This window comes from Neopsephotus bourkii, unplaced genomic scaffold (assembly GCF_033783945.1).
Source record: "Neopsephotus bourkii isolate Nb327-2 ecotype Australia unplaced genomic scaffold, CSIRO-AGI_Nbou_v1 NB_1825, whole genome shotgun sequence".
NCBI classification, from domain to species: domain Eukaryota; kingdom Metazoa; phylum Chordata; class Aves; order Psittaciformes; family Psittacidae; genus Neopsephotus; species Neopsephotus bourkii.
In genome coordinates this window covers 4,952,711-4,969,034 of record NW_026902298.1, presented here as the reverse complement: position 1 = coordinate 4,969,034, position 16,324 = coordinate 4,952,711, and the positions used below count along the sequence as shown (strand labels likewise).

The following is a 16,324-nucleotide window of genomic DNA, read 5'->3' as shown; positions in this document are numbered from 1 at the left end:
GCACTCGTGAAGAAGGCAAGTGTGTTTTGGCTGGTGAAACTCAACCCATTTCCCAGTTGGCATTTGACTCAGAAAATACATACACGTGGATTTTCTGTTTAACTCTGTTTTCTATGGACTTTATTCAGGTCCATATCTGCCTTTCCATCTCCTATCTTTTCATCCTCTCTCCACTGCCATGGGAATACTCCCACTGTGTCTTAAAGAGCAATCAGATCCTTCCTTCAAGACCAGCTTTTCAGATATTCAGAGAGGGAATCTTTAAGCATGAGCTCAAATATAACTAAATGAACACCTTCCCTTTGTTCTATTTATCAATTTCAGTGGGATTTAATGCAACTGTTAATGTTATGAGGCTTATAAATTATTAAAGTGCTAATTTTTCTTTTACATTTACTTTTTATTGTATCCCTCATTAACCAAATTCATCCCAAATAGAAGCCAGATGCTGTAAGGTATTTGGTAACTAAGTCATGGTCAAGAAAAGCTGACATATGAGCCAGGAATGAAAGTATTTGTCTGTGAATTTCTGCTATTTTTTCTGAGCTAAAAATTAAAGTCTGGCCATGAAGTTAACGTGGATGCTTTTCCAGAAAGGTGCAAATTAGGTAATATAAATTATGGGTCTACCCTGAAAGTATAATTTGCTGGTTTATCAGTCATGTGATGTGCAAGTGATAACAGGACATGGGTCAGTCAAATTGCTCTTTCTGGATGTAATCTGCATAAAGCACACACAAAATGGGTCACATCATTACCTTTGTTCCATTCAGCAGAAGTACTTTCTACTAGAAACATAATTTTCTGTTCCCTTTTGGAACAGTCCTAAGCAAATTTCTCAGTTCACCCCGGACAAGGCTTCCTATTCAAAGTGCACCGAGTGCCTGCTCTCCTTCATGCATATATCCATCAGCTCCAGGGAAATCGTTGGGAAGATACTCCGAGGAAATGCTTATGTAAGTAGTTATCAGAGTAAATGCCAGTAGATGGCACTCCAGAATACGCAGCATCGTTCCTGGGCCTTGTAGCACCCAGCACAAAACATCCGTCCGTGCACTGCAGTTGACATCTTTAGCACAGCTCTTTGTATTGTTCTTAGAAAACCGACTGCAAATGTTCAGAAGCGCTGCTGCTGTCTCGCACCTTTTTGCGACTGGGAAACCCTTTCTTCTTCCAAAAAGACAGAGCAGGCCCTGTGCCTATATAAAGTGAATTTCATTTCAGGAGTCTTTAGCGATGTTCAGTTCTTTGCCTGCTATTTTTAAATTCAAAGCTTTGGGGGTTATGGCGGGACATTCTTTGTGGTTTCTTTGTACTTATTGGAGCTGAGCTCACAGGGACATCCAGTACAGGTAGCACACCTGAATACTTAGAAAAAGGTGATTTTCTATGGTCTTGAAATAGCTGCTTACTTACAGAGTGAGCTGAAGTTCCTTATTTTGCTGGAGAAGTACTGCCATTCAAAGGGTTAATCCACACCTATGCATCCTTTTGACCTGGTCCTTTACTCTGCTTCTCTTCTGAGCCCACTGAGTGTAAGTCTCCCCCCATCCAGGAAGTGTATCATCATGTTTCACAGTGTTATGCTCTAGGTTAAGATAGCCTAAAAGAACCACTTCAGACTACAGCCAGAGCATCCACATGGCTTGCTTTCTGTGGCTCCCTTCCCAGCCACAGGGATGTGATGTGACACATCCCCATGTCTCCGTTTGTCCTATGTGAAGTCCAGACTTCTCAACTGGAGCATTGGGTCCCATTTTTGGCCAAAAGAGATTTTGCTCTGATTCATTGCCTTTCTCTGTCTTTCTCCTATTATTCTCACACCCTTGCTTGGGAACAGCATTAAAATGCAGTCCTCACACTGGATTTAAAATATTTGGCAACTGTAAAGAGGTTTCATTTTTACTTTTTTTGGCTGCATTAGGGTCTGGCATAATCTAATCCTAGTTAACTGGCATCCAGAAGCCATTTATTCACCAAGCAGGGAAAATGCAAGGAAATTCCCAAATAACCAGCAGCAGAACAAACTGCTGGGAGCTTGCTTTTATAGGCAGAACTTTAAAGGTGCTGTGTCCACATCAGATCAAAAATTCAAGACACTGTGTATATTTATATCTGGTTCTTCATATACTCCTGAGTACTAACAGGAATGGAAAAGTGAAACTGAATAAAAAGAAGAAAATTTGGAAAGCAAAGATTTAGACAAATTCTAAGAAACATCTTTGTGCAACGGTAAGGACATTAATTATCTTTCTGACCCTCACGACATATGCATTAACTGGAAGAGCTGTGAAACTCAAGCTAAAAGTTGATGAGACAAACACAAAGTGACAGTACTGAAACAAACCCAGACCCTTCAAGGTATTTTCTCAGCCTTCAGTAAAAGCTGGCTGAGTTTCACCTTTTTGCTCAGAAGCAACCCAGAACTGGGAGGTAATTTTATACCCCATGCAGCACCTCAAAATGCTGCTGGAGTAGGGTAGGAATCTGCTAACAATCAGCGCTGAAATGATCATTAACGCTTTCTGGTTTGGCAGAGCATGATTCTCTGCTTTCTGCCTGTCTCCAAGCTATACTGTTGGTGCTGCTGTCTCCACATCTACTGCAAATTCACCAGGACACATCTCTCTGCAGAGAGATGGTAAGCTGCTTTTTATGGTGATTTATTAACAACCGATTTTTTTTACATTCCTTAGCTATTAATTTATACACCTCTGAAGATGCTTATTTTTTACACTACACAACTCCTGAGCAAGCATGGCTATATACTAGAAAACAGCCAAATAATCACAGGCCAAGCTCTGCTGTCACACACACATGATCCCATAGAAGAATGGGAATTACTCTGAGATTACAGTGACATAAAGAGGCTGAGGATACCTGAGCGGCTGCTCCTGCTATGCACAGATCCTGGTTCCCTCAGGCAGTGGTGTGGCATATAGAGAGTTACCTCTTTGCAAGAGGAAACATTTCAAATTTATAACCCATGTAGGCATATCATTAGGAGATCAGTACTGATAGTGATTCAGGTGGACAGGGTGATGGGCTATGTTGGCTAGACTGTGTTTTTGAAAAGAAAGGTTGGACCAGATGATCCTTGAGGTCTCTTCCAACCTGGTATTCTATGAGTCTTGATCCTGTGATTCTATGATTGATATAGTCTCCCTTTATAGCTACTTGCTCCATTTGGGTGGCTGTTTTTAGTTCACCAGCCTATAGCTGGCACAAAACCCATAACAAGTTGCAATAAGAGATAAAGACATAGCGTTCATGAGATATTTGGGTGTCCACAAGCAGATGGATGTAAGACTTTGGCTGATTTAAGAATCAAGAAGTGTTGGGTTCTGGTGTTTGTATTTTTTAAAATATCCTGAATTTTTTAAAGGGGGAGCATGAAATAGTGCTTCAAATGATTCCTTCAGACTATTCAGCTAGCAATACAGCCCCCTGATAAACTGTGCTTAGAATTAAATTGCTGCTTCTGAATGGCTGCATTTCATATGTCTTATAAGATTGTATCTTCAGGTAGTGGATCTAAAATACTGTCATTATTAGTCCAGGGACACTACAACCATTTTCTATTTGTGTAACTTGTTTCCGTTTTGTAGTAGCTTTACATTTGTGTAAGTGGTTCTACAGGGTGATACAGAACGACGTTCCAAAGGAAATTCTTGGTGCTTGCATCAAAGAATTGGCTGCAGGCTTACACCAGCACATCTGAGAGCAGACAGCTCTCCTCCTTATGCAATTACTTCTCTCAAGTCATATCTTTTAGGAGAGACAAAAATACTGGGGGCTAAAGTTGGAACTATAGCCTGCTTGCCGTAAGAGCTAAACCAGCACTTCCATTCTCCTGCTTTATTGTCTTTATCATCTCTCTAGCACACTGTGGGGAACCCCAAACTGTAATGTAACTACCACTAGAAAGATTCTGATTTTATTTGCAGAAGGCTTTTTATACATTTGTAACTCCACTGCTTCAGTTATTTCTCCATATTAGTTCTGGAGCAGAGGAGAGCAGAATTTCACCTACTAGTATTTAAATGAAGCATAATTATTGCTGTTTGTTTTTTGTTGGTTTTTTTTTTAGCACACCCATTATCTAGAATAATTATAAACATGGGCACCAAGGCAAATAACCTCTCAAATGTCATGGAAGATCTCCATTTCCCATATAGCTTTCTGTTAAGTCAACATAGAATTGCATAAACTGGTAAAGCAGTAGTAGGTGTCATGCAGTCCTAATTCCTCATTCAACACTTGAATCATCACAAGCAAGTAACTGAAAACATGAGAAAATCCTTCCCACCTACCCTAAAACATAAGCCAAGCAAACAAATTGAAACACTAAAGATTCCTGATAGTCTTGCTGGTAAAATCTAAGGCAGGAATCAGAATTGTCACTTAGATGATAAACACGAGAAAAATATGGACGGATAATTCACTCAGCTGAATGGTAACAGCAGCATGTTGAAGGAAAAGTAAGGCAAAAGCAAAAATTTCAGCATGTATTCATGGGTATCCATGTTGCCATGGCAACTTCTCAATGGAATAAAGTATTTTCTCCTTTCTTTGCGGATTAAAAAAGAGATGCTGTTCTGCAAATAAGCACTTTACCTTTTCTTTTTAAGAAATCTATAACTACTGCCTAACATAGCAGGCATTGTTTTGTTATGGGAAGAGACTTAAAATTCTAAAAAGAGCACCGTATTACAGATGAGTTGTTTAAAAGATTTCTCGTGCCCTCTTTTCATTTTGAGTGCTTATTGAAAGCCTAAATTCCTTCACATTTCTGGATCCTCCTCTTTTCTTCTCTCTTTCTGTTTAGCTACAGAGCTTGGATAATCAGTGTATTCTGCAGCAGATCTGTGGCTGTTTTCCGGTTCAAGCTTAGGCTATTTTTGTTCCCTTTTGAATTTCTGAAGTGAGATTCTGATTTCTTACTTAGTGCTACTTGAAGGAGCTGTATCGGCTGTTATTCCATCATAAGCAATTGTTTGAATTTGTATTCAAGGCTAATAAAGAAACATCAATTTGTGTTGTATCTTCACCCCAAACTCACTGACTGAAAACGCAGATCTGTTCAATCTCTTTCTTTCTTTCTCTAGGTAAGGCAGCAATTATACATAGACAGAAGATGTCAAAAGAGAATAATAACCTTTGAGGGTAAGTTTACTGTAGTCCAATTTTGTATTTGTTTTTTTAAGTGTAACATACACAATAATGGCTGAAAAATAGAAGTGGTAAGCACCCATTATCAGACAACACTTGTAAAACTTGAGCAAAGAACTTAGAGCTTTTATACATACACTGACAATGTATTTTAAACATGGCACAGGTTATTTTGTCCTACCTATTCCAGTTATAAAAAAGAATACCTGCTAAAACAACTTTTTAATGATAATTTGTCTTTATTTTCTGAATATGTTTATGGGAACTGACTTTGCATGAGAAGTTATAAACCTGACTGCTTCTTAAATGTATACATTGCTACTTGTAAATTTTCTGTGTGATTATCACCACGATTGAAAAATTCTAAGAATCTGGGTATGATTTATAACACCTTAGATAAAAAATGTGCTAATCATACAATCACAATCATAGAATAGTTAAGGTTGGAAAAGACCTTAAGTTCGTCTAGTTTGAAACCCCCTGCCATGGGCAGGGACACCTCACACTAAACGATCTCACCCAAGGCTCTGTCCAACCCGGCTGTGAACACTGCCAGGGATGGAGCATTCACAGCTTCCCTGGGCAACCTATTCCAGTGCCTCACCACCCTTGAAGTAAAGAAACATAACTGTAACTCTATAACTATCATAACTATATGGCCTCCCCAATTCATTTAGAAAATCTGCTAGTAACTTGCTGATTTCTTTGTGCTACTTGCTTCCCTCTATCTTGGTTATCTCCTCCAATATCTGTACCGATAGTTCCTCTTGACACATGTAATTAGTGCAGTTCTAGTTAAATTTAATCCATTTTAACACCTGTATCATTTTCACATAACTCTTAGCTCAGTGCAAAACACCATCAAGTTCACTTCATTCTGCTAATGTAATCTAATTAAGTCAGTAAAGTCCATCCAGATTCATGTTAGAAAAGAACAAAGTCTCACAATTGGATGAAATTACATGTTTGTAGCTATAGTTATTTTATGGCTATGTCTACACTGGTAAATTAAATGTGGCCAGGAAATTTCCTGAGTAATGAGGCAAAATGGCATGAAATAGTCTGTGTCTATGCCAGTAAAATCATCTTAGCCTCCTGAACAGGGTGGCTGCATGCAGACATTCTCCTGGGAGCAGACCCTGAACAGTACCTGTCTGGGGGAAAACTAGTCAATACATGCAAAATATACACCAGATAATGTCCAAAAATAGCTCTGTAACAGTATGCATATGATTGAATTTACAGGTATATACACAGTCTATTTTATTCGGAAGGCACAAATCATCACTAAATAGAGTACATCCAGTCCAGTAAGCCCAGTTAGTTGCATTTTTGTAATGCTAGAATATCAGAGCTGCTGGAGCTTGTATCTCTCTCACTTTCTGTTAGATCACTAAAACTGCCCAACCTTCATTTGGGTTGTTGCTACAGAAATAAGTAGAACAAAGATAAATATATACCAACATAATCATAGACTTCAGCGCCAGAAGCGACTGTTGCTATTGTCATGATGAAGTGTGTCTGTAGAAGCCAATAGACCTCTGTCACTGTATTTTAGCCAATGTGGCAGTAACAACCAAAAGACAAAATGTCTAGAAGCTCTCAGTTTTAGAACAGCACAATATAGTTCAGCTATGTAAGAACACATCACCTATGTAAACACGTAAATTTACCTCGGTATACAGGCTAATTTCCAGTGCTTTTAAGTGGCAGGAATAGCTATTGATTTTACTTTTTAGCTCCTTTTTAACAGCAGAGATTATTTCTTGAATTTCACTTGAACTACTGATGTGAATTACACAGCTGCTTATTCTGTGTGCTAAAGATTTGTTTTATTCCTTTGTTTATCTGTTTTAAATTGAAAGCAGATTAGCTTGAATTGATAGCTTTTAACTCTTGGATGGAGGAAAGCACTGTGAGAGGAGCAGAGTGCCTGAAAACTCCTTGCTTTTATCTCCATCATTCAGTCACTGATCAACTTACAATGGTTGTATTCTAGTAATTTATGTACATAAGTCCTGCTTTTTCTCACCTGACTGCCACAGCAGCCCCAAGCCTGTTTAGCCTGCTGAAGTCCATGTTTGGACTCAAAGGCTTTACTTTCCTTCTTCCAGTTTAACTTCAGGTTCCTAATTAAGCAGCCTAAATCCTATAGTCCTGAAGAGAATAGAGAAAGAAACAAATCAACAGCTCTAAATGAAGATTAAGTTTACATACAAACCAATTTTCTCTCTGTGGTAGTGCTTATTTTCTCTCCAGGAATGTCTAAGGGAAGGCAGCATGGCTAAGCTCAAGAGGATTGTGGAGTCTCTCCCTCTGGAGACACTCAAAACCCACCTGGACACATTCTAGGTTGTAGGGTCATTGGACTAGAAGATCTCTAAAAGCTCTTCCAACACTAATAATTGATTCTGTGATTCTGTAAGCTCCCAGATTGTGTACATTTCTTACATGCCTAAAATCAGGTAGGATAATTCCCTTCCCCTTCCCCTTTGCCTGTCCTTACCTGCCACGAGGAGAAAAATGATGCTGGGCTGAGTAAATTAGGGTTGGTGGGATGTCTGCCACCCATGTATTCATCAGTGCATACCACACAGTCCTCTGCATCTCTCCAGTCCCAGTAGGGGATGGTGAAGTTCTCATCACCTGTTATCTTCTGTATCTCACGTTCCCACAACAACAGGAAGACACGATGCCAAGGCAGAAAGCCAGGGGCTTCATGGGCAAAATCAATGTCTCGCCACACATTAGACCCACCTAAGAGTGTGTCTCGAGATGCATAATAATGCATCCACACAAAGAGGTCATACACGTTGATGTTCCTGAACATGGGGTTGGAGCCATTGTTCATTTGAATATATGTACCAGTGGCAATAACATAGTCCTGGCTAGGGGTGTTCTTTGCCAAGTTAAGGTAAGCAAGAAACCTGTTCTTCTCACTGGTGGTGAGCTGGAAGATGTTTCTTCTCGTTCTCAGTCGCCTTTCAGTGCAGTTGAGTCCTGAGAAACCAAACTTGCACTCACCACAGTTGAATCCCATGAAGTTGCCTTCGCATTTACATGTCCTGTTGTAAAATACAGAAGGCCAGTCCTCTCTGTCATCCACTCCTGAGAAAGGGAACTGCGGTCCCAGTGGAGCCTGCGAGAGAAGGATGTTCTGGCAGAACCCTCTGCTGGAAAGCTCCCCACAAGGGGACCCGTCTCCATCCCAGGGGGGACAGCACTCCTTCCTCAGCAAGCTCTCTGTGTTTGCACAGGCTCTGGGGAACTGCCCACTGGATGGCTGAAGGATGACTAGCAGAAATCCCATGGCAAGCAGCGGCATCCTCACAGAACAGCGGGAGAGCATCGGTGTTATGCTTCAGTGCATGGAGCGCTTTCTCTGACCCCTCCAAAGTCCTGGGTGTGAAAGAAATTCCTCCCCTCCACCAGGAATGCTTCACTGCTGACTACTTTGACAGTGCACCCTTCAATGTCCTTCCCCATACCTACCCTCGATGAATGTACACACAAAATACACTTTGGGGTTAATCTGATTATCACATGTTCTGGGTGAAAGCCAAGTGACTTTTTCCCCCACCCCTTATGAGTTCTGAAATACAGGCACTTATTATGAACTTTCATCTCCTGCCTAGCACATGATTGCTTTCCTCTGACAATTGGAGAGGAAGTAAAATTAAACTTTGGACACAGAAATAGTTGTCAGCTCTTCACATTCCTTGTTTGATCATATGCTGTAGAGTAAATGGTGGTTTAAGAAAAGACTCTGAAAAATCCAGTCAGTTAAATAAGCACAGTGAACCTGAAAGTGAGAAAGTAAATAATTTTGGATAAACTTTCTGTTTTTTAAGAGGAAGTGATCATAAAATGTGGTCAGATTAAGTGGGAACATAGGGCAGAAACAGAATAAATGCATTGGCTTGGCATTTTTATATTTCAGTGGAATCTTGGCAAAGTAACTTCACAAGGAAAATGATGAACTTTTCAGGAAGAAAAAAGCCATCATTTTGCTTCCTTAGAAGTTATAGTAATTTGGCAGGAAATGACCCACCAAAATCTGCCCCCAGAACTTCTCTGCAGTTTTGTGGGGAATACAGGCAATCTTCCCATAGGTTTGCAGAAAGCACTTTAGGCAACTGTCTCTGTAGCTGGAAGGCAAACCATGACTCCTATTTTAGTCCCACTGAGCAGTCTGCAAGCATCATATCTGTGTTCTGCACATGTTACTCTGCAGCCTCCAGACTACCCACCATTTCCTTCTTATACATTAGCTTGATCAGAGCTAATTGAGCTGCACGGGTGGTTTTAGAAGTTGCACGTTATTTGAAGCTGCCCCTTGAAGCAAAAGGACAGTAGTTGTTTTACTGCTAAGCAAATCAAACTTGAACTATCCATGATTTTCTTTAGTAGCATTGTTAATAGTAAGAAAGAGTGGTCTCGCTGTTTTGTTTTGTTTTGTTTTACTAAAAACATCATTTACTAAAAACAACATTTCCTTATGCTTAGGTAAAATCTCAGCAGGGCAAGAACAACTTATAGGCAAATGAAGTGAGAACTTTTCTGGGAAACGATGCCTTTTGTTGGGATCAGCAGTTCATCACATGACTGTGCTGAGGAGCACGAGGTGCTTTAATCCTGTTGGCTTCTACGCCTCAGGTATTCCAGGCGATTATCCCCAAATCCCACTGCCAGAGAGCCTGTGATGGGGAAGCTGGAAGCAAGAAGGGCAAAGGAAACGGAGTTGCTTTTCCAAAACATATTTCTAACCACAGGCTAATGTTTACTGTTGTTTGACTGATTCCCCGGGTCTCCAGGTTAGGCTTGTAAACCAGATTTCAGCGTGGAAATGCTGCTTGTTTGATTTATTTTCTTTTCTCTGTGCCTGGCTGTTTGGGAAACCTTTGCAATTTATTTTGTTTACTCTTCTGCTCATGGAGTCTAGTGCAAAACTACTACACATGAGGAAAATTATATATATTCTTTAATTTTCACTGAAAACTGAACAGATTGGGATTGGCTACAGGGATTGGGAAAGGCTTGAGGTAGAGACTCAGAGCAACCCAGATAAGCCCTCAAATGTATATTTAGGCAGATAGTCATACCCACAAACACATTCAATACCCTATTTTTATATTCAAATGAAACTTTATGTTCAATGTTATAAAATAAGAATTTGAGCTTTGACAGTTGTCATATGGCAAGCTTCGGAAGCAACCAGTTAACAATGGAATCCTCTGTTAAACAGTATGAATGAGAAACTTTGAATGAGGAATGTGACTGAGGAGCAGCACACACCCTTCTTAACCTACTATTTAACAAAGTCCTGTTTTGAATAAGACAGTGATTCAGATAATAGTTAGGTAATTGAACTTTCCATATACCAACAGCCGTAAGCATTAGAAAAGTAAGAAAATATCTGTTCCTGTTCCCACATGTGACTGTAGAATCACATAAACATGAGACAGTCATACCTTACATACTACATCTGTGCAAAAGTATCTTCATTAAAAAGACCTCATGGGACTTTCCAGCTCTTTTGTACTTCAACGCAGTACTCTTTATTTCATGGCCTATATATTAAAGCCATCGTATCCACATGAAGTTTGTGCGTAAGTTGAATTTAGTCTTTTTGACTGAGAGCTGTTTCCCTTGCGTTCTGCCAGTTGGTAGGCATCACCTTGCTATGTGCTCTGGGACACCCATTTCTCACATCTGGGTTCACATGCTTATGAGTATGTGTCAAGACTGACTTATTTAAGGTACACAAATACTATGTGGACTGTAAGATCAACATGGTTAAGGCACACCAGTTTATCCAAGAACTTGAAAGACATGGGGTTGGTGGCCAGATCCAACTTTGATTCCCAAGCATAAATGACCAGGAATCACTTCACAGTTGGAGCTTGTAAAGGCAACCTTCAACAACAAACTAGGATTGGGTTCTGCCTAATATCCCTAAATCTTAACTCTACCTTAAAGTTTACAAGTGCATCAGTTAAAGTATTGGTTTCAGGCTAGTGGACTAGCAGAGTAATGGCAGTATTTAAAATCTAATTTGTGTTTTCATTACAAGGTCCTTAAGTGCTTTATAGAGATGTCAATAGTTATTGAAAGTTAAAAACTCCAAACACAGAGTACTGAGATGTCTTCCTAAAGTTCATGTGCTGGCTTGTTTGCAGTGTTAGGATCAGATTTTCAGCACTATGTTGCAATACTAAACCAAAATTCATACAGCCACAGCCTGTGGTGGTCTGATGTTGCTATGGACAAAGAAAAGAAACAATTTAAATGAAAAGCAATGACATTGAATGGGAGTTCATATTACCTCATAAAAATAACTCAAGTAATACTAATGGGTTTTAAAAAATTCTGATAGTGAAATGATACCGTGGAGCAAATATATCTCAATATGGCTTGTACACTTTTAGGAATTCTGTGTTTATTTTAAGGTCCAGTTGTCTATGTTGAGTGGGAGAAAAAAATAAAAATCTGGGGTGAGAAAATAGAGAATAGTTTTAAATTGAAATTGTTTTAAAAGACAAGTATAACACAGTGAAGAAACAAAAGCTGGATAGAAAAAGTCAGTGCTGCTCAGTTCCAGTGGAAAGAAAAGTTCTTTCCAAAGAGAAAAAGAGAGAAAAATGTTTATTTGGAGTGGGTAAGTTCACAAACCTTTTGACAATGAGAGAACACTGACAAATGGAATGAAATATAGTCTGTTAACCAGCCAGGAAATTCAGTCTGACAAACCAGTAGGCTCGGACTGCTCTCATTGATCCTTACCTGTTCCTTGAGGTTCAGCATCACCATCCTTATGCACTGCATAAGGCACCTGGTTTCAGATGTTTTCCTGAGCTCACGTTGCAGGTAGCAGAAGGACAAAACATCAATTTCTGTCCCTTGCCCCATGACCTGTGTGCCAGATGGAGCTATTGGACTCCTCTGTGGTTTGACAGTGAGCCAAATCTGGCTCCTGGATCCCTGGAGAAAGAAAACAGGATGATGACACGTGATAGATACTACATTGTGGTCAAAACCAGAATGAAAAATCCATCTCCTTGTTACTGAAAAATGGGAAGGGGAAGTTTGAGAAGAGTCCTGCTTAAGAGCCATGAAGCAGCTAAGCAGTTAAATAAATACCACTCAAGGGAGAAGAAAATGTTCACTTTCTATTTATAATCAACTTTTATCCTTAAGTAGAAAAAAAAAATATCGTTTCTGATTAGAAAGTAAGAGTTTCAGTAAGTTTAGTCATACTAATCAAAGCTCTTTTCTAAGAAGCAGACTATAAATTCTTACAAGATTTTTAGCCTAAAACAAACACCTTTTGGTATAATATTTGAAGCTAAGGCTCAAACACCCATTTGAATGTATGAAAGGAAGACAAACCCAGTCTCAGAAATTGCTCTGTACGCTGTAACTTTTAACTCAGGACCAGCATACCTCATATGCAGTCTACACAGCTGATGGTCTAATAGATGCAACCGTGAACATATTCAGCTATCAGTGGGATGTTGGACTCCCCAGCCTGAAATTCAGAGTGAGGTTCAGGTAAGCTTGGCTTGTGCAGCAAATAAAAACACTCCTATCACCCTGGCCAGCCTTAGCCCTGACCACCTGAAGAAAGAATTTACAGGTCTAGTTGGTTTCCCAGGTTAAAGTTCACACAGTTGTGAATCTTTACTTTAGCAGATTATCTCTTTTCCTGATCCTAATGTAACCTGGCCCATGAATGATTTCCCAATCTCTGCATTGTTCAATCAGTCAAGGAACACAAGGCCAGTGCTATTTATTAGTGGGTTTTGTAGAGCATGCAAAAGGAAGAAATACTTGTTCTAACAAAAACATCAAGGTGTGGACAGGTCATATTTGATCTGTCACAAAGTCTGCTGTCACAAATTTAATCTATCACTTTTAACAGCTTTGAACCATTGAATTTTGCTGGATCAGCGCTTTTATTATGTGGCGTCCATCTTATTTTTAATCTGATGGCCCAAGAGACAGACTCAGTGCACCAGAAAACAGGTATTAAAACTAGCCTAAAAACATGGGCTAAATATTAGAGACACATATAGGAATAAGCAAAAAAAAGTTATTGATCTGCAGTCCGAAGCAAGGCAGAAGAGGTGCTGATGTAATCAGAGCAATAGAAGTATAGAAACAGCAGCAAAAGACATAGATGGTTTTCCCCTGTTATAGACTGAAGATTATGTGAAAGTTACTGACGTATTGATTTATAATCTACATGATTTAGGGTTTGCTGCAGGTGACACAGAACTTATCTGGTATCTATCAGTTTTGATGACAGGACAGCACCTAAGTGGGATACTGAAGCAATGTTTTCAATAGCTATTTTATGCTCCACTTACACTTTACCTCTGCTTTCAGCTCTTTGCTCTTTTTGGAGCATGCTGGGCAGAGTGGAGATTTTGGTAAGTGGGTCTGAATGCTTTCCTATCAGCTTTTAGAAGAAAGAGATTATACAATTTTTACTACCGGGTGGCTGATACATGAATTTATCCTTGATGATAGGCTAGGGCCCAAGTTTAACTAGGTGGATAATAGCATGCTGGTTCAGGAAAGCCCTGTCTCATCTAACAGTTCACTGAGGCTGAAAGCACAAAGTTTTTCAGCATCCTATGAGGAAACTGTTTAGATATTTTTTTTTCAGTTTTAATGATCTTATTTCCCAAGGAGAACTGGCCTGCTGAAGTCAGACAAGCACTCTAAATCACGCAGAACTAGTGGTGGAAACAACTAAGGGAGAGGCAAGGCCAGCTTTTGCTCTGTTGGGGGTATCTTATGGCTCACTCATTTTGCCAAGCTGCATCCTTTGCCCTTGCATCAGGTACCCCATAGCTGTGTCTCAATCAACTGTGAGATGGCGAAGGGTTAAGGTTACAAGTCTTATGAGGAGCTGCTCAGGGAGAAGAAAAGGCTCAGGGGGGACCTTATCGCTCCCTACAGCTACCTGAAAGGAGGATAGAGTGAGGTGGAAATCAGTCTCTTCTCCCAAGTAACAAGCGTTAAGACAAGAGGTAATGGTCTCAAGCTGCACCAGTGGAGGTTTAGACTGGACATAAGGAACAATTTTTTCACCAAGAAGAAATTCACATTAGAACAGGTTGCCCAGGGCAGTGGTGGAATCGCCATCCCTGAAAGTGTTAACAAACCATGTAGATGAGGATCTCAGTGACATCTTTTAGTGGTGGTCTTGGGAGTCCTGAGGTAATGGTTGGACTTGATGATCTTAAAGCTGTCTTTTCCAACCTAGTTGATTCTATGATTCTATGTGCAGTCATACTGTTGCAGCTAAAAACCTATAATCTTCCTCCTGCTTTCCAGTATCCTCCGATAAACTTAACTCTCTGCAGGTTGACTGGGGGGAACCTTCCTTTGGGGCTGCCCACCATGCTTGGCTCCTCTTCAGAAACAGCCGTGTCTAAAGAATGCCTCTAAGCCATTCTCACAAACTTGTCCTACTTCAGTTATCCAGGTCTGCAGAGACACTGTAGAATAATAAAAACTCCTATTAGCTGCCTGTTGGTTTTGTGTGTGTGCACACTTTGAAAAACAGATAATTGAATAGAGCATTAAAAAACATGAGAGCGACATTCAGCGCAGAGCAGGTCTTGGCAGCTCCTGGTGGCAAGGCAAACATGGCTTTGCAGTGTCAAAACCTAAATCTGGAAAATGAATGGGAGAATCATTTGGGACTCGTATGTGTGTATAAACCAGCTGGGACCTTCTGAGGCTGAGGTCATCTCATATAATCCCTTTTCAGACAAGGGGAGCTGGGCTTCCATGAAACCTTGCATTTTTTTATAGCTGGAAGTTGCACCTGTGCATCAGACAAGCAGTTTATATGCATACTTTTCTCTTAAATGTAAAGAAACATTATTTTAGTCATAAATTGATCGTTTCACTGTAACACCAAAATTTCTTTGAATACTCAAAAATAGTGAGAAGGATGTTACGGTTATTCTGAAGTCCACTCAGTGGGTAAAGAGCTGGCTGGATGGTCGCACACAGAGTTCTGGTCAATGGCTCAATGTCCACCTGGAGACCAGTTACGAGTGGTGCTCCTCAGGGATCAGTGTTGGGACCGGTCTTGTTTAACATCCTCGTCACTGACATGAACAGTGGGATTGAGTGCGCCCTCAGCAAGTTTGCCGATGACACCAAGCTGTGTGGTGCGGTTGATACACTGGAGGGAAGGAATGCCATCCAGAGGGACCTTGACACGCTTGTGAGGTGGGCTGATGCCAACCTCATGAAGTTTAACCATGCCAAGTGCAAGGTCCTACACCTGGGTCAGAGCAATCCCAGACACAGCTACAGGTTGGGCAGAGAAGAGATTCAGAGGAGCCCCGTGGAGAAGGACCTGGGGGTGTTGGTCGATGAGAAAATGAACATGAGACAGCTTCAGTGTGTGCTTGCAGCCCAGAAAGCCAACCGTATCCTGGGCTGCATCAAGAGGAGCATGACCAGCAGGTCGAAGGAAGTGATCCTGCCCCTTTATTCTGCTCTTGTGAGAACTCACTTGGAGTATAGTGTGTGGTTCTGGTGTCCTCAATATAAAAAGGGCATGGAACTGTTGGAACAAGTCCAGAGGAGGGCCACTAAAATTATTAGGGACTGGAGCACCTCCTGTATGAAGATGGCTGAGAAAGTTGGGGCTGTTCAGCCTGGAGAAGAGAAGGCTGCGTGGAGACCTCATAGCAGCCTTCCAGCATCTGAAGGGGGCCTATAAGGATGCTGGGGAGGGTCTCTTCATTAGGGATTGCAGTGATGGGATAAGGAATAATGAGATAAACTTAAACAGGGGAAGTTCAGGTTAGATATAAGGAAGAAGTTCTTTACTGTTCTTTACCTGTGAATGCTCCATCCCTGGCAGTGTTCAAGGCCAGGTTGAACAGAGTCTTGGGTGAGATGGTTTAGTGTGAGGTGTCCCTGCCCATGGCAGGGGGTTGGAACTGAGTGATCTTAAGGTCCTTTCCAACCCTAACTATTTTATGACTCTATGATTCTAAAGCACATCCCAGAGAATTGCTGGGGTAAGTAAAAACTGTGGGTGGGAAAAAATGCTGACTTTTTTCATATCTTAAAAAGATAAAGTATTGATAAAGTATATCTACATGTATATATCTGT

The 16,324-nt window shown here is 40.5% G+C and overlaps 1 protein-coding gene across 1 annotated transcript in view; it reads right to left on the bottom strand.

Moving 5' to 3' along the window:
* TYR (tyrosinase) overlaps window positions 1-8,597 on the bottom strand; it is a 49,505-nt gene extending 40,908 nt beyond the window's left edge. The window contains exon 1 of the mRNA XM_061343460.1: window positions 7,679-8,597. Within this exon, the coding sequence (XP_061199444.1) occupies window positions 7,679-8,521 (843 nt within the window). The 5' untranslated portion in view covers window positions 8,522-8,597. The remainder of the gene's footprint in view (window positions 1-7,678) is intronic.
* Window positions 8,598-16,324: the final 7,727 nt, after the last annotated feature.